The sequence below is a fragment of the Oncorhynchus nerka genome, linkage group LG8, assembly GCF_034236695.1.
Source record: "Oncorhynchus nerka isolate Pitt River linkage group LG8, Oner_Uvic_2.0, whole genome shotgun sequence".
NCBI lineage: Eukaryota > Metazoa > Chordata > Actinopteri > Salmoniformes > Salmonidae > Oncorhynchus > Oncorhynchus nerka.
Genome location: NC_088403.1, coordinates 4,346,655 through 4,366,294, shown reverse-complemented (window position 1 = coordinate 4,366,294; position 19,640 = coordinate 4,346,655). Strand labels below are relative to the sequence as shown.

Here is a 19,640-nt window from a genome sequence, read left to right as displayed (position 1 = left end):
AATGAATGTAGTGTTGGAAGGGTTACAATCAGCTGAAGGTGAATTAAATGAATGTAGTGTTGGAAGGGTGAAGGGTTACAATCAGTTGAAGGTGAATTAAATTAATGTAGTGTTGGAAGGGTGAAGGGTTACAATCAGCTGAAGGTGAATTAAATTAATATAGAGTTGGGGGGGTGAAGGGTTACCAGCAACTGAAGGTGAATTAAATACTTGAGGTTGCTGACGTAGATTTTTCTCCTCTCCTGTCCTCCTCCGCTCTCCCCCCCAGCCCTCTGCTCTCCCAGGTGTCTGAATGGTGGACTGTGTATGAGTCCGGGCGTGTGCATCTGCCCACCTGGTTACTATGGAGACAGCTGTGACAAAGGTACACTCACCTGAAACACGGACACAGTACACATTTCATAACCCGAGACAAACACACCTCATTCACCACTGGGGACCAATGAACTCCAACCGAGCTCGGTCTGTTGTTTTCAAAGTCTCTGAAAAGGGGTTCTATTGATGAAGGTTGGTTACTAGCTACCGTTTGAGAGGGGGATCCCGTGACATGGTTAGCATTAGTTGCTGGGACCACTACTATCTGTCCAGAGATCCTCCAAAAGTCTATAGAGCTGCTTGGCGTAGCAGCTAGCCTAGCTGCTAACTAGCTTTCAAGCTAGCAAGGTTTCCTGAAAGCTTGAACACAGCCCGCGACGTGGTTAGCCCTTGTGGCTGGGGCCGGCATATTGTCCCAGCCTTGTGGCCGGGGCCGGCGTATTGTCCCAGCCTTGTGGCCGGGGCCGGCGTATTGTCCCAGGCTTGTGGCCGGGGCCGGCGTATTGTCCCAGGCTTGTGGCCGGGGCCGGCGTATTGTCCCAGGCTTGTGGCCGGGGCCGGCGTATTGTCCCAGGCTTGTGGCCGGGTCGGCGTATTGTCCCAGGCTTGTGGCCGGGGCCGGCGTATTGTCCCAGGCTTGTGGCCGGGGCCGGCGTATTGTCCCAGGCTTGTGGCCGGGGCCGGCGTATTGTCCCAGCCTTGTGGCCGGGGCCGGCGTATTGTCCCAGCCTTGTGGCCGGGGCCGGCGTATTGTCCCAGGCTTGTGGCCGGGGCCGGCGTATTGTCCCAGGCTTGTGGCCGGGGCCGGCGTATTGTCCCAGGCTTGTGGCCGGGGCCGGCGTATTGTCCCAGCCTTGTGGCCGGGGCCGGCGTTGTCCCAGGCTTGTGGCCGGGGCCGCGATTGTCCCAGGCTTGTGGCCGGGGCCGCGTATTGTCCCAGGCTTGTGGCCGGGGCGGCGTATTGTCCCAGCCTTGTGGCCGGGTCCAGCGTATTGTCCCAGCCTTGTGGCCGGGGCCGGCGTATTGTCCCAGGCTTGTGGCCGGGGCCGGCGTATTGTCCCAGGCTTGTGGCCGGGGCCGGCGTATTGTCCCAGGCTTGTGGCCGGGGCCGGCGTATTGTCCCAGGCTTGTGGCCGGGGCCGGCGTATTGTCCCAGGCTTGTGGCTGGGGCCGGCTTATTGTCCCAGGCTTGTGGCTGTCTAAATCCCTGCTGTTTGTTGCTGTTTCCATCTGCCTTGCGACCTGTCCTGTCTGGAACTGCGTGGAGTACCAACATTAGCCTACGTTGCTACCATGGCATCCAAAACTAAAGCCGGTGGGAGTACCACTGAGGACAGTAGTGTCTCTCTTTCACAGGCTTCTGGGTCAGTAGCTTCAGCCCCACATCACATACACCAATTGACACTCACAAGTGCCCTGTTGACTGACTCTATTAGCCAGACAATGTTCTTGTCAAGCTGGAAAGGTCTACAAATATATGTTATTAATCAAAAGTCTGGGAGGAGTGAGAGAGCTGTTATTATTATGTTATTAATCAAATGACTGGAAGGAGCGAGAGAGCTGTTATTATTATTATTATGTTATTAATCATATGTACTATAGCCATAGAAATAAGGTTTATGAGATCAATAACTGGAGAAAAAAACTAAATCTGATAACATTCATATACTGGCCATCTCTGAGACTCACTTAGATAATTCCTTTGATGATACAGCAGTAGCAATACAGGGATATAACATCTACAGAAGAGACAGGAATGCCTATGGCGGAGGTGTTGCTGTATATATTCAGAGCCATATCCCTGTAAAGCTTAGAGATGATCTCATGTCTAATGCTGTTAAAAGTGTTGTGGTTGCAGTTTCACTACCTCATCTAAAGCCTCCTATTTTAGGGTGTTGCTATATAGGCCAACATGTGCTGACATTCATTATCTGGATAATATGTGTGCAATGCTTGGTAATGTGTGTGCTGTTAACAGATAGGTCTATTTTCTGGGTGTCCCGAATATAGATTGGTTTTCATCAAGCTGTCCGCTCAAGAGGAAGCTGCTCACTGTAACCAGTGCCTGTAATCTGGTTGTGTGTCTTGACCTCCGCCGAACCCCTGAGACTGACTCACCGAACCCCTGGGGTTCGATCGAACCCAGGTTAAGAACCACTGATGTAGGGCCTACAGAAGAGACAGGAATGCCTATGGCGGAGGTGTTGCTGTATATATTCAGAGCCATATTCCTGTAAAGCTTAGAGGCCGAGACAATAAGAAGACACAGTGGCAGAATGAATTCAATCACACCTTTTGTTTCATCACAAAACAGGAGAGCGACATCTGTCCGATGAAGTCCACAAAACACATGTAACAAACAGTTACACGCTCAAGCACGTTGATGTTTCCGGAACATTTTTTCAGACTACTAAAACTATTGATTTAGAACCATAGAGAGTTTTACCGCAAGTCGTAAAGAGAACAGACGCTGCCTCCACTATTCCAGAGTCATTTCAACGTCAACATTACAACATCATCTGCTTAACCACCTGCCTCCACTATTCCAGAGTCATTTCAACGTTACAACAATCTAACCACCTCTGAGAATACAGAGACAACAGGAGCTGCCTCCACTATTCCAGAGTCATTTCAACGTCAACATTACAACATCATCTAACCACCTCTGCTTAGTCTAATACAGAGACAACAGGAGCTGCCTCCACTATTCCAGAGTCATTTCAACGTCAACATTACAACATCATCTAACCACCTCTGCTTAGTCTAATACAGAGACAACAGGAGCTGCCTCCACTATTCCAGAGTCATTTCAACGTCAACATTACAACATCATCTAACCACCTCTGCTTAGTCTAATACAGAGACAACAGGAGCTGCCTCCACTATTCCAGAGTCATTTCAACGTCAACATTACAACATCATAACCACCTCTGCATCTACAGAGACAACAGGAGCTGCCTCCACTATTCCAGAGTCATTTCAACGTCAACATTACAACATCATCTAACCACCTCTGCTTAGTCTAATACAGAGACAACAGGAGCTGCCTCCACTATTCCAGAGTCATTTCAACGTCAACATTACAACATCATCTAACCACCTCTGCTTAGTCTAATACAGAGACAACAGGAGCTGCCTCCGCTATTCCAGAGTCATTTCAACGTCAACATTACAACATCATCTAACCACCTCTGCTTAGTCTAATACAGAGACAACTAAAAGATACCAGAAAACGATTTAGTCTAATCAATGTAAGCTAAATATGACGTGGTTGTCCATGGTACTGATTTCTCTCTGTGTGTGTGTGTGTGTGTGCTTGCAAGTAGAAAAAAAACATGTTGACTCACCGTACTTGTAGAGACACGCCAGCAATGCCATCCTCCTCTTTCATGTTGCCTAAACGGTCTATGACTCTTGTCACACGGGACACGCTTTTAGTTGTTTGTTGTCCCTGGCTATCTGGATAAAATGCTCGCTCGCCTAATTTCCTTTCATGGGCAACGATGCGCCAGGCCAGCTAGTTAACATTAGCCAGCTACATCTAGCTACACGTTGAACTTCCACCCTCTCAGGCCAGGGGCACAATGTATGGATTTACGGTTGGCTTGTCACGGCCGTCGTTCAAGGAAGACCCGCGGTGCAGCGTGGTGGGCGTACATTTTATTTTATTTTGTAAAACGTCACCAACAAAACAAGAAATAGCAAACACGACCGTGACGCTTACAAGGACTATAGTGCCCCTAACAAAGACAACTTCCCACAATCACAACAAGGGAAAAAGGCTGCCTAAGTATGATTCCCAATCGGAGAAAACGATAGACAGCTGTCCCTGATTGAGAACCATACCCGGCCAAAACATAGAAATACAAAAACATAGAAAACAGAACATAGAATGCCCACCCAAATCACACCCCGACCAAACCAAAACAGAGACATAAAAAGTCTCTCTAAGGTCAGGTCGTGACATGGATCAGAATTGCCGTTATAATCATTGCCAGAATGGAGAATTAAGTAACATCACAAGTCCAAATCCCTATCTCCATCCATGGCAAATTTAGGAATGGGCCAATTTTAGCTAGCTAGCTAGCTAGCCACCGGAGGTAACATGGTGTTACCTTGGATTGTAAACTGTCATGGTCAAAACATATAGATTCAATGGTTGTAAAGATGATGTCTGTAATAAAGAGATGCTCAGCTTTTTTGACACCACACTCCACAAAGCAAGTCCTGCAGCCTCTAGTTTTATCTCATCTTGATTATTGCCCAGTCATATGGTCAGGTGCTGCAAAGAAGGTCCTAAAAAAACGGCAGCTGGTCCAGAACAGAGCGGCAGTGTAATCAGAGGGCTATTATCAATACTACGCCTGTCAGTCTCTCTTGGCTAAGAGTTGAGGACAGACTGGACTGACTACATCACTTCTTCTTTTTTTAAGAAACGTTCATGTGTTTAAAATTCCAAATTGTTTGTGTAGTCAACTTACACACCGTTCTGACACACACACACTTACCCCACCAGTAGTTCTGAGTGATTAGTGTAGTCAACTTACACACCGTTCTGACACACACACACTTACCCCACCAGTAGTTCTGAGTGATTAGTGTAGTCAACACACACCGTTCTGACACACACACACTTACCCCACCAGTAGTTCTGAGTGATTAGTGTAGTCAACTTACACACCGTTCTGACACACACACACTTACCCCACCAGTAGTTCTGAGTGATTAGTGTAGTCAACTTACACACCGTTCTGACACACACACACTTACCCCACCAGTAGTTCTGAGTGATTAGTGTAGTCAACTTACACACCGTTCTGACACACACACACTTACCCCACCAGTAGTTCTGAGTGATTAGTGTAGTCAACTTACACACAGTTCTGACACACACACACTTACCCCACCAGTAGTTCTGAGTGATTAGTGTAGTCAACTTACACACCGTTCTGACACACACACACACTTACCCCACCAGTAGTTCTGAGTGATTAGTGTAGTCAACTTACACACAGTTCTGACACACACACACTTACCCCACCAGTAGTTCTGAGTGATTAGTGTAGTCAACTTACACACAGTTCTGACACACACACACACTTACCCCACCAGTAGTTCTGAGTGATTAGTGTAGTCAACTTACACACCGTTCTGACACACACACACTTACCCCACCAGTAGTTCTGAGTGATTAGTGTAGTCAACTTACACACAGTTCTGACACACACACACTTACCCCACCAGTAGTTCTGAGTGATTAGTGTAGTCAACTTACACACCGTTCTGACACACACACACTTACCCCACCAGTAGTTCTGAGTGATTAGTGTAGTCAGTGATTGGTACACACCGTTCTGACACACACACACTTACCCCACCAGTAGTTCTGAGTGATTAGTGTAGTCAACTTACACACAGTTCTGACACACACACACTTACCCCACCAGTAGTTCTGAGTGATTAGTGTAGTCAACTTACACACACACACACCTACTCCCACCAGTTCTGACACACACACACACACACACCTACCCCACCAGTAGTTCTGAGTGATTAGTGTAGTCAACTTACACACAGTTCTGACACACACACTTACCCCACCAGTAGTTCTGAGTGATTAGTGTAGTCAACTTACACACAGTTCTGACACACACACACACTTACCCCACCAGTAGTTCTGAGTGATTAGTGTAGTCAACACACACAGTTCTGACACACACACACTTACCCCACCAGTAGTTCTGAGTGATTAGTGTAGTCAACTTACACACAGTTCTGACACACACACACTTACCCCACCAGTAGTTCTGAGTGATTAGTGTCAACTTACACACAGTTCTGACACACACACACTTACCCCACCAGTAGTTCTGAGTGATTAGTGTAGTCAACTTACACACAGTTCTGACACACACACACACTTACCCCACCAGTAGTTCTGAGTGATTAGTGTAGTCAACTTACACACCGTTCTGACACACACACTTACCCCACCAGTAGTTCTGAGTGATTAGTGTAGTCAACTTACACACAGTTCTGACACACACACTTACCCCACCAGTAGTTCTGAGTGATTAGTGTAGTCAACTTACACACAGTTCTGACACACACACACACTACCCCACCAGTAGTTCTGAGTGATTAGTTCACACACACTTACCCCACCAGTAGTTCTGAGTGATTAGTGTAGTCAACTTACACACAGTTCTGACACACACACACTTACCCCACCAGTAGTTCTGAGTGATTAGTGTAGTCAACTTACACACAGTTCTGACACACACACACACTTACCCCACCAGTAGTTCTGAGTGATTAGTATAGTCAACTTACACACCGTTCTGACACACACACACACTTACCCCACCAGTAGTTCTGAGTGATTAGTGTAGTCAACTTACACACAGTTCTGACACACACACACTTACCCCACCAGTAGTTCTGAGTGATTAGTGTAGTCAACTTACACACAGTTCTGACACACACACACTTACCCCACCAGTAGTTCTGAGTGATTAGTGTAGTCAACTTACACACAGTTCTGACACACACACACTTACCCCACCAGTAGTTCTGAGTGATTAGTGTAGTCAACTTACACACAGTTCTGACACACACACACACTTACCCCACCAGTAGTTCTGAGTGATTAGTGTAGTCAACTTACACACAGTTCTGACACACACACACTTACCCCACCAGTAGTTCTGAGTGATTAGTGTAGTCAACTTACACACAGTTCTGACACACACACACTTACCCCACCAGTAGTTCTGAGTGATTAGTGTAGTAACTCACACTTCTGACACACAGTTAGTTCTGACACACACACACACACACACACTTACCCCACCAGTAGTTCTGAGTGATTAGTGTAGTCAACTTACACACAGTTCTGACACACACACACTTACCCCACCAGTAGTTCTGAGTGATTAGTGTAGTCAACTTACACACCGTTCTGACACACACACACTTACCCCACCAGTAGTTCTGAGTGATTAGCGATTGTGAGGTCGGTTCGTTTCCGGTTAGTTTATATTTAAAAAATAATCACGATTTTCGGTTTGGATAATTAAAAAAAAAACATTAAATGCACTATGCATTATGTGATTTGAATTCTGTAACAAAGAATAAAACAATGAATAAAAGTCCCATGATGCTAGTGATTTACCATTACAGCTTATCACTTATCAACCATCATTTATTCACTTTACTTTAATCAAATATTTCAGTTGTGTTCGTTACATTAGTTTTATTTGATGACTTTATTATTTCATTCCAAGTCCTCATCTCTATCGAGTTGCTGTCTGATTAAATCACAATTTTAGTAGTTCTTAAAAGTAAATAAGGCGTTCTTTTATGACTGCTGAATACCAACTGTCAATCATTCATGTATTTTCAGGTAGAGACACAGTCACAAGTGACTCTTCTGTTTCTTACGTAGCAGGTCGCAAAAGAAACAGACGGACAATGGATTATGGTCGTTGTAGTTCATTATCACGTTTTCTGCGCTAAACTATGGCCTGTTGGAAACTACAACTCCCTGCTACGTCGCACAGTTGGTGCATGTTCCTAATAAAATACCAATACCAAAAATGTAAACGTTGTCAATCTTATCGTCATCCTAATATGAATCTGCTGTAATTAAATCCTACACTCATCTTTGTTGTGTTCCCTCTCTAGCTAACTGCAGCATCACATGTTTAAACGGAGGGACGTGCTTCCACCCAGGGAAGTGTATCTGTCCTGCAGGCTACGAGGGACCACGCTGTGGGATCAGTGAGTTACACTTTACCTAACAACTCTACTACTACTACTACTACTACTACTACTACTGCTACTACTACTACTACTACTGCTACTACTACTACTGCTACTACTACTACTGGGACCACGCTGTGGGATCAGTGAGTTACACTTTACCTAACAACTCTACTACTACTACTACTACTACTACTACTACTACTACTGGGACCACGCTGTGGGATCAGTGAGTTACACTTTACCTAACAACTCTACTACTACTACTGTACTACTACTACTACTGCTGCTGCTACTGCTACTGACTGCTAATGCTGCTACTGCTAGCTGCTGCCATTACCACTACTGCTACCACTGCTGCTGCTGCCAGTAGTTCTGCTGCTGCTGCTGCTAGCTGCTGCTGCTGCTGCTGCTGCCACTACCCCTGCCAGTAGTTCTGAGTGATTAGTGTAGCAACTGCTGCTGCTGACTGCTGCTGCTTACCCCACCAGTAGTTCTGAGTGATTAGCTGTTGTGAGGTGCTTCTGCTTAGTTTATATTTAAAAAATACTGCTGGCAAATTGCTGCTATTACTGCACTATGCACTATGTGATTACTGTAACTACTGCTATTACTACTGATTTACCACTACTACTACTACTACCATCTGCTATTCACTACTTTACTGCTACTTGTGTTACTACTTATTGCTGCTGCTTTATTACTACCAAGCTGCTGCTATCTGCTGCTGCTAAATGCTGTTATTACTGCTAAAAGTATTACTACTTTTATGACTGCTGAATATTACTGGTGTACTACTGCTGCTCTTCTGTTTCTACTACTGCAAAAGCAGACGGACAATTACTGCTTATGTGCTGCTACTACTCACGTTTTCTACGCTAAACTGCTGTTGGAAACTACTCCCTTATTGGTTGGTGCATGTTCCACTAACTACTACTGTTACTAGTACTTAATCTACTTCATACTATTACTAGTACTCTACTACTCATTATTACTAGTTCCTACTACTACTACTGCTACTACTATTATTACTAGTACTCTACTACTACTACTACTACTATTATTACTAGTACTCTACTACTACTATTACTATTACTAGTACTATACTACTACTACTACTACTACTACTACTAGTACTCTACTACTACTACAACTACCAATATTACTAGTACTCTACTACTAACTACTACTATTACTAGTACTCTACTACTAACTACTACTAGTACTAGTACTATACTACTAACTACTAATATTACTAGTACTCTACTACTACTACTATTACTAGTACTCTACTACTATTATTACTAGTACTCTACTACTACTACTACTACTACTACTATTATTACTAGTACTCTATTACTACTACTACTACTACTATTATTAGTACTACTACTGCTACTACTACTACTACTACCACTACTACTACTATTACTAGTACTCTACTACTACTACTGCTGCTGGTTACTAGTACTGCTACTACTAACTACTACTATTACTAGTACTCTGCTGCTAACTACTACTAGTACTAGCTGCTGCTGCTACTACTAACCCTGGTACTAGTACTGCTACTACTGCTACTACTGCTTACTAGTACTTGTTACTAGTACTACTACTATTGCTATTACTAGTACTCTACTACTACTACTACTACTGTATTACTACTAGTATTCTACTACTACTACTACTATTACTATTACTAGTACTCTACTACTAGCTACTCCTACTACTACTAGTACTACTATTACTATTGGTGCTGCTACTATTACTATTACTAGTGCTAGTACTACTACTATTACTATTACTAGCACTCTACTACTACTACTATTACTATTTATTACTAGTACTCTACTACTACTACTACTATTACTAGTACTCTACTACTACTACTACTACTATTACTAGTACTCTACTACTACTATTACTATTACTAGTACTCTACTACTATTACTAGTACTCTACTACTACTACTACTACTATTATTACTAGTACTCTACTACTACTACTACTACTACTATTACTAGTACTCTACTACTACTATTACTACTACTACTATTACTAGTACTCTACTACTATTACTAGTACTCTACTACTACTATTACTAGTACTCTACTACTGTTATTACAGCTGCTCTCTTCAACTTTCAGACACACAATCCCAAAAGCAAAGGGGAATGTAGCTCTAAAGTCAAGAGTATTTTTGTCACCCAACCTTTGGTTAATGACATCATCCAAATAACCACTTGCTGTCACTCTGACTACAACAGGAAGGAGCACCCTGAGAGGGTAAACAAGTGATGTACTACTGTTATTACAGTTTCGCTGTCTGCTACTGTGGGGAATGAGCCTAAAGTCAGATGGCACAACCACCACCTAATGACTTCATGCCCTCACTGCTGCTGTCAATCACTATACAGATGGACACTACCCTGCGTTACGCCATGGGGAACGTGTGCTGTCACTGTTACGGCATACAGATGGACACCCTATATCTGGTAAACAAGTGATGGGAACGCTGTCTGCTACTGTTACTATACAGATGGACACTACCATCCGTTACGCCATGGGGAACGTCACTACTGTTACTATACAGATGGACACTATATCTGCGTTACGCCATGGGGAACGTCTACTGTTACTATACAGATGGACACTATATCTGCGTTACGCCATGGGGAACGTCTACTGTTACTATACAGATGGACACTATATCTGCGTTACGCCATGGGGAACGTCTACTGTTACTATACAGATGGACACTATATCTGCGTTACGCCATGGGGAACGTCTACTGTTACTATACAGATGGACACACTATATCTGCGTTACGCCATGGGGAACGTCTACTGTTACTATACAGATGGACACTATATCTGCGTTACGCCATGGGGAACGTCTACTGTTACTATACAGATGGACACTATATCTGCGTTACGCCATGGGGAACGTCTACTGTTTTATACCAAGTGGTGCTTTGTGGCTAAGGTTTACGTTCATTAGTGTAATGTTTTATTGTTTTTTTTTTGTGACGGAATTGAGGTTTGGGTTAACATTTAAAGATGGAGAACACACGTTGTATGGTGTTGATTTAACTGAATATCACGCTTGGTGTAATGTCTCCTGTTACAGCAGATGCTCTGTTGACTACTACTGCTACTGCTACTACCACTGCTACCACTCTACCACCACCACCACCACCTATATCCACCACCACTGCCACCGCACTACCACCACTGTTACCACCACTTACGCCATGCCACCGCTAAGGTTTACACCACCGTTGACCAATTGACTTTGCCAACATTTAAAGCTGGAGGAACACACGTTGTACTGCTATCACGCTTGGTACCACTCCTGCACTGCTCTCTGCTACACTGCACCACCACTGCTACCACTGCCACTGCCACTGCCACTGCCACTGCCACCACCACTGCCACTGCCACTGCTGCCACCACTGCTGCTGCACTGCCACTACCACTGCCACCACCACTGCCACCTGCTGCTGCTTGCTGCTACTACCACTGCTACTGCCACTGCCACTACTACTACTACCACTGCTACTGCTACTACCACTGCTACTGCCACTGCTACTACCACCGCTACTACTACTGCTACTGCACCACCGCTACCGCCACAACCACAACAACCACTGCTGCTACTACTGCTACCACTACACCACCACCACTGCTGCTGCCACCTGCTGCTGCTGCTGCCACCACCACTGCTACTACTACTACTACTGCTACTACTACTACTACTACTACTGCTACTACTACTACTACTACTAATAAATTGCATCCTATTCACACTCTATGGGTCCTAGTCAAATGGCACCCTATTCACACTCTAGGGGCCTAGTCAAATGGCACCCTATTCACTGTAGGAATAGGGTGCCATTTGGGACTGAAATGATATCCAAACCACTTTTCAAACATAAAGTTAATGCCGCCTCTGACGGTAAACGATATCGCAGTAAGCCTCTGTGAAGTTTAAACAGGCTTTGATAGAACTCTGAGAACTTCTTTCTTATTTTTCTCTCTCTCTCTCTCTCTCTCTCTCTCTCTCTCTCTCTCTCTGTCTCTGTCTCTCTCTCTCTTTCTCCCCTCTGTCTCTCTCTCTGTTTCTCTCTCTGTTTCTGTCTCTGTGTCTCTCTCTGTCTGTCTTTCTCTCTCTCTCTCTCTCTCTCTCTCTCTCGGTCTTTCTCTCTCTGTCTTTCTCCCTCTGTCTCTCTCTGTTTCTCTCTCTGTTTCTGTCTCTGTGTCTCTCTGTCTCTCTCTGTCTGTCTTTCTCTCTCTCTCTGTCTCTCTCTGTCTCTCTGTCTTTCTCTCTGTCTTTCTCTTTCTGTCTTTCTCTCTCTCTTTCTCTCTCTGTCTGTCTTTCTCTCTTTTTTCTCTCTGTTTCTCACTTCTCTCTCTCACTCTCTCTCATTATTTTCTTTCTAGCGTCCCCCCTGATTGTCTGTGCTCCAGGGATATATGAATGTCATTGATATGTGTGAGACTCAGGAAGAGGTTGATCTAATATGGAGGCGTTAACCTAATCTCTCAGACGTCTCTGCTCCCAGCGGGGAAACTGTGTTATTAAAAAGAGGTTGATTTCCTGTTTCCACCTCCACTTCTCTTACTGTCCATTTCTACCTCCGTTTGCGTCCCAAAAGGCACCCTAATTCCCATAGGGCCCTAGTCAAAAGTAGTGCACTAAGTAGAGAATAGTGTACTATTTGGGATATACGATCACCTGTATTAAACCCCTGGGGGGGGGGGGGGTCAGGGGTAATTGATCGTTTGACCCACAGAGACAAGCATGTACAGTACATGCCATTCTGTCTTCCACACCCAAAGTAATGTCTACAATATTATAATTTATATCAACTTGGGACAGTTTCCCGGAGCCAAGAAGAATCCTATTCCTAGACTTTAAAAAAAAAAAGCATGTTAAATATAGATAGAGGCCTTGGGTTAACTGTACAGTGTAGATGAGTAGTACTCTACATGTGTCTGTGTCTCCCAGGTAAATGTCTCCAGGCCTGCAGGAACGGAGGGAAATGCACTGGGAAAAACAAATGCAAATGTGACAAGGGTTTCCACGGCGACCTGTGTTCCAAGGGTAAGTCTAACCCCACCCCGGACACGGCTCCCGCCTCGGGATGAACTGAGGGAATATAATGGAACACATACCATGGAGTATGGAAGAATGTGACAGTGCCATGTTGTGTTTTGTATCATAAAGTCATGTTATCATGTGTCAGAATATGTATGTGTCTCTGATAATATGTGTCTCTGATAATATGTGTCTCTGATAATATGTGTCTCTGATAATATGTGTCTCTGATAATATGTGTCTCTGACAATATGTGTCTCTGACAATATGTGTCTGATAATATGTGTCTCTGATAGATGTGTCTCTGATAATATGTGTCTCTGACAATATGTGTCTCTGATAATATGTGTCTCTGACAATATGTGTCTGATAATATGTGTCTCTGATAGATGTGTCTCTGATAATATGTGTCTCTGATAATATGTGTCTCTGATAATATGTGTCTCTGACAATATGTGTCTCTGACAATATGTGTCTCTGACAATATGTGTCTGATAATATGTGTCTCTGATAGATGTGTCTCTGATAATATGTGTCTCTGACAATATGTGTCTCTGACAATATGTGTCTGATAATATGTGTCTCTGACAATATGTGTCTCTGATAATATGTGTCTCTGATAATATGTGTCTCTGATAATATGTGTCTCTGACAATATGTGTCTGATAATATGTGTCTCTGATAGATGTGTCTCTGATAATATGTGTCTCTGATAATATGTGTCTCTGACAATATGTTTCTGATAATATGTGTCTCTGATGATGTGTCTCTGACAATATGTGTCTCTGATAATATGTGTCTCTGATAATATGTGTCTCTGATGATGTGTCTCTGACAATATGTGTCTCTGACAATATGTGTCTCTGATGATGTGTCTCTGACAATATGTGTCTCTGATAATATGTGTCTCTGACAATATGTGTCTCTGATAATGTGTCTCTGACAAAATGTGTCTCTGACAATATGTCTCTGATAATATGTGTCTCTGATAGATGTGTCTCTGACTACTGTGTGTGTGTGTGTGTGTGTGTGTGTGTGTGTGTGTGTGTGTGTGTGTGTGTATGCAGCTGTCTGTGAGCCCAGCTGTGGAGTCCATGGGACCTGTGTGGAACCCAACAAGTGCCTGTGTAAGGAGGGCTGGCACGGACGCCACTGTAACAAGAGTGAGTATAGTAACACTGTAATAGAGTGAGTTTAGTAACACTGTAGTAGAGTGAGTTTAGTAGCACTGTAGTAGAGTGAGTTTAGTGGTTTAGTAACACTGTAGTAGAGTGAGTTTAGTGGTTTAGTAACACTGTAGTAGAGTGAGTTTAGTAACACTGTAGTAGAGTGAGTTTAGTAACACTGTAATAGAGTGAGTTTAGTAACACTGTAGTAGAGTGAGTTTAGTGGTTTAGTAACACTGTAGTAGAGTGAGTTTAGTGGTTTAGTAACACTGTAGTAGAGTGAGTTTAGTGGTTTAGTAACACTGTAGTAGAGTGAGTTTAGTGGTTTAGTAACACAATCACATTACAAAGCTGCGTCCCTAATACACCCCCCCCCTCATAAAGCCACTTTCCCCAGGGGGCATCCCAAATAGCACCCTATTCCCTACATAGTGCAGTACTTTTGATGAGGGTTAATAGTGCTCTGGTAGTGCGCCATGTAGGGAATTTGGTTCCATTTGGTATGTAGACCTGGCAGTCGACTGCCACCTAATTAGTGTACCATGGGCCAGGGTATCGGGTAACTCAACACCACGCTGACTTGGGTTCAGCTCATAGAAGCATTGAATGAAGAAGAGGCTTGGGCTCTGAGAAGCTCAACTCCACTCTACACTTTGAGTTGTTAGTTTCTCTGCTGTTCGTTGAGCCTCTGAGGAAAACACCAGGCCAGATGTTTGGGGCTCCCTCTCTAAAGGCACTGCGTCTCAGTGCTAGAGGTGTCACTACAGACACCCTGGTTCGAATCCAGGCTGTATCACAACCGCCATGATTGGGAGTCCCCATAGGGCAGCGCTCGATCGGGTTTGGTCCGATGTAGGCCGTCATTATTAAATAAGAATTCTTAACTGACTTTCCTAGTTAAATAAAAGGTTAAATAAAAATAAACACATCTGCAACATATCAGATCACGGTCACACACACACACACACACACACACACACACACACACACACACACACACACACACACACACACACACACACACACACACACACACACACACACACACACAGGCTACTTCTTGGTGTTTGTTTGGTGTTAGGTCATTAGCGGTCATTAGTCTCATGATTTGGTTCCAGATCAGAACAGAGGCTTATAAACACTAGAAACAATAGGAAAACATGACTAATGGTGAGTGATGCTCCCCTCAGGGCCTCTACACATACCTTCCATCACCTTATACCTTCCACCTTACTATCCCTCTCTCCCTCTCTCTCTCTCTCTCTCTCTCTCTCTCTCTCTCTCTCAGGATACAGAGGAGGTGCCTCTAACACCCATCGTCTCTCATCAGGCCCTAAACACAAGCCTCAGCAGCACTCCTCCTCTGCCAAGGAGGTGAAAGACGTCCCCGATGCCGACATCCCAGCAGAGACCAATTACGTGGTATAAGAGCCGGGTCCAGACAACCACACCTGGGTTCAAGCACTATTCAACATCTTTCAGATACTTTCAGCATCTGCTCTAGTCCGGTTGGCGGCGCCTGATGGGTGCGGCCTGGTGGGAGGGGTTTGATGGGTGGGGTCTGATGGGCGGGGTCTGGTGGGTGCGGCCTGGTGGGCGGGGTCTGATGGGCGGGGGTTTGATGGGCGGGGGTTTGATGGGTGGATTTTGCGGTTTTAGGACTGTGCTACTGGTCTGTTAAGCCAGACAAACTCAATCAACAATATATTACGCATGTTTAACTATTTAAAGTAGTTTGAACCCAGGTCTGCAGACCAGTCACCCAGGACCTCCTCCTCTCTGTGGTAGACTACTGATACCCATACGTGATGTTATACACCATTATTACCACACCTAGCTATCATCATCCCCTCCGACTACCTAGTTATCCTCATCCCCTCCGACTACCTAGTTATCATCATCCCCTCCGACTACCTAGCTATCATCATCCCCTCCCACTACCTACCTATCCTCATCCCTCCGACTACCTACCTATCCTCATCCCCTCCGACTCCTAGCTATCCTCATCCCCTCCGACTACCTACCTATCATCATCCTCCCACTACCTAGCTATCATCATCCTCCCACTACCTACCTATCCTCATCCCCTCCCATTACCTAGCTATCCTCATCCCTCCGACTACCTAGCTATCCTCATCCCCTCCCACTACCTAGCTATCCTCATCCCCTCCCACTACCTAGCTATCATCATCCCCCTCCCACTACCTAGCTATCCTCATCCCCTCCCATTACCTAGCTATCCTCATCCCCTCCCACTACCTAGCTATCCTCATCCTCCTACCTAGCTATCCTATCCCCTCCCACCTACCTAGCTATCATCATCCCCTCCACTACCTAGCTATCCTCATCCCCTCCCACTACCTAGCTATCCTCATCCCCTCCAACTACCTAGCTATCCTCATCCCTCCCACTACCTAGCTATCCTCATCCCTCCCACTACCTACCTATCCTCATCCCTCCCACTACCTAGCTTTCCTCATCCCCTCCCACTACCTAGCTATCCTCATCCCCTCCCATTACCTACCTATCCTCATCCCTTCCGACTACCTAGCTATCCTCATCCCTCCCACTCCTAGCTATCTCATCCTACCCTAGCTTTCCTCATCCTCCCACTACCTAGCTATCCTCATCCCCTCCCATTACCTACCTATCCTCATCCCCTCCGACTACCTACCTATCCTCATCCCCTCCACTGCCTAGCTATCCTCATCCCCTCCCACTACCTAGCTATCCTCATCCCCTCCCACTACCTAGCTACCACATCCCCTAGATAGCTATCCTCATCCCCTCCCACTACCTAGCTATCCTCATCCCCTCCTATACCTATCCTCATCCCTCCCACTACCTAGCTACCTTATATACCCATCCTCATCCACTCCCACTACCTAGCTACCTTAGATACCTATCCTCATCCCCTCCCACTACCTAGCTACCTTATATACCTATCCTCATCCCCTCCCACTACCTAGCTACCTTAGATACCTATCCTCATCCCCTCCTACTACCTACTACCTTAGATACCTATCCTCATCCCCTTCCACTACTTAGCTACCTTAGATACCTACCCTCAGTCCCTCCCACTACCTAGATACCTATCCTCAGCCCCTCCCACTACCTAGCTACCTTAGATACCTACCCTCATCCCCTCCCACTACCTAGCTATCCTCATCCCCTCCCACCTCCTAGCTACCTATCCTCATCCCCTCCCACTACCTACCTACCCTAGACCAATCTACATGGTCAGCTGCTCCTACAGACACACACACACACACTCATCTCATTTTCTTACGCTCTTAGATAGAGGGTTCCTAAAGGGTTATCCGGCTATGTGAACCATTTCCGGTTCCAGGTAAAACTGTTTTTGGTTACATGTAGTACCATTTCTACATGAAACCCAAGACGGCTCTGCTCGGAACCAAAAGGCATCTACCTAGAACCAACAAGGGTTCTTTAAAGGGTTCTCCTATGGGGACAGCCGAAGAACCCTTGTTAGGTTCTTAGATAAGAGAGTAGGAATCCATTGGTTGTTTTTGTTTTGGTGTGTTTTTGTCATTGTTCTCCTGTGTAATTCTTTCACTCGGTCATCCTACAACGCAACTAGCCTTCTTTCAGATATCTCTGAAGTCTTTAGTCTGCGGAGGGATTCTGGTGGCTGTTGTCAGTACAGTCACCAATGCTTCACAATGGCTCAGTCACCGTAACCCTGACAGCCCGACAGCCTCAAATGCCTCAAGTCAGATCATAGGCCGAGAGGATTCAACTTAAAGCTGCAATGTGACCCGACCAAATTCACATAGAAATGTGAGTTATAGATCTGTCATTCTCATCGAAAGCAAGTCTAAGAAGCAGTAAATCTGTTCTACGTGCGCTATTTTCTGTGCTTCTCCTTCTTAAGTTTAGTTTGTTTGCGTCTCTTACTTTGAGTTTTGTACATCAACTGAAAATACAATATTTTTTGTTTAAATGCAAAATATATTCCACAGCGGTTTAGTTGCCACGTAAACTGAAATTAAATTAACTGTTAGAATTTTAGTAACCAGGAAATGGTGGAACAATTTATACATCTTCCTCACTTCTAATGTAGCAACACTATGTCACCAAACCAGCAACACTATATCACCATACAAGCCCAGAAACACTATACCACCATACCAGCAACACTATCACCACCATTCCAGAAACACTATGTCACCATACCAGCAACACTATGTCACCATACTAGCAACACTATATCACCATACCAGCCCAGAAACACTATACCACCATACCAGCAACACTATGTCACCATACTAGCAACACTATATCACCATACCATCCCAGAAACAATATACCACCATATCAGCAACACTATATCACCATACCAGCAACACTACCAGCCCAAAACACTATACCACCATACCAGCAACACTATGTCACCATACCAGCCCAAACACTATACCACCATACACCATACCAGCAACACTATATCACCATACCAGCAACACTATGTCACCATACCAGCCACTATATCACCATACCAGCCCAAACACTATATCACCATACCAGCAACACTATATCACCCGACCAGCAACACTATATCACCATACCAGCAACACTATATCACCATACCAGCAACACTATGTCACCATACCAGCAACACTATACCACCAACACTACCAGCCCAGCAACACTATATCACCATACCAGCAACACTATACCACCATACCAGCAACACTATACCACCATACCAGCAACACTATACCACCATACCAGCAACACTATGTCACCATACCAGCCCAGCAACACTATATCACCATACCAGCCCAGCAACACTATATCACCATACCAGCAACACTATGTCACCATACGCAACCAGCAACACTATGTCACCATACCAGCAACACTATATCACCATACCAGCAACACTATATCACCATACCAGCAACACTATATCACCATACCAGCCCAGCAACACTATATCACCATACCAGCAACACTATATCACCATACCAGCAACACTATGTCACCATACCAGCCAGCAACACTATATCACCATACCAGCAACACTATATCACCATACCAGCCCAGCAACACTATATCACCATACCAGCAACACTATATCACCATACCAGCCCAGCAACACTATACCATACCAGCAACACTATATCACCATACCAGCAACACTACCATGCAACACTATATCACCAAGCCCAGTAACACTATATCACCATACCAGCAACACTATGTCAACCATACTAGCAATACCAGCAACACTATACCATACCAGCCCAGCAACACTATATTACCATATCCGCCCAGC

At 44.8% G+C, this 19,640-nt stretch overlaps 1 protein-coding gene across 1 annotated transcript in view; it reads left to right on the top strand.

Moving 5' to 3' along the window:
* The window catches only part of LOC115115274 (wnt inhibitory factor 1-like), a 70,290-nt gene extending 54,419 nt beyond the window's left edge, over positions 1-15,871 (top strand). Inside the window, 5 exon segments of the mRNA XM_065021181.1 lie at positions 269-364; positions 8,002-8,097; positions 13,086-13,181; positions 14,243-14,338; positions 15,630-15,871. Coding sequence (XP_064877253.1) covers positions 269-364; positions 8,002-8,097; positions 13,086-13,181; positions 14,243-14,338; positions 15,630-15,769 — 524 coding nt within the window. The 3' untranslated portion in view covers positions 15,770-15,871.
* Positions 15,872-19,640: the final 3,769 nt, after the last annotated feature.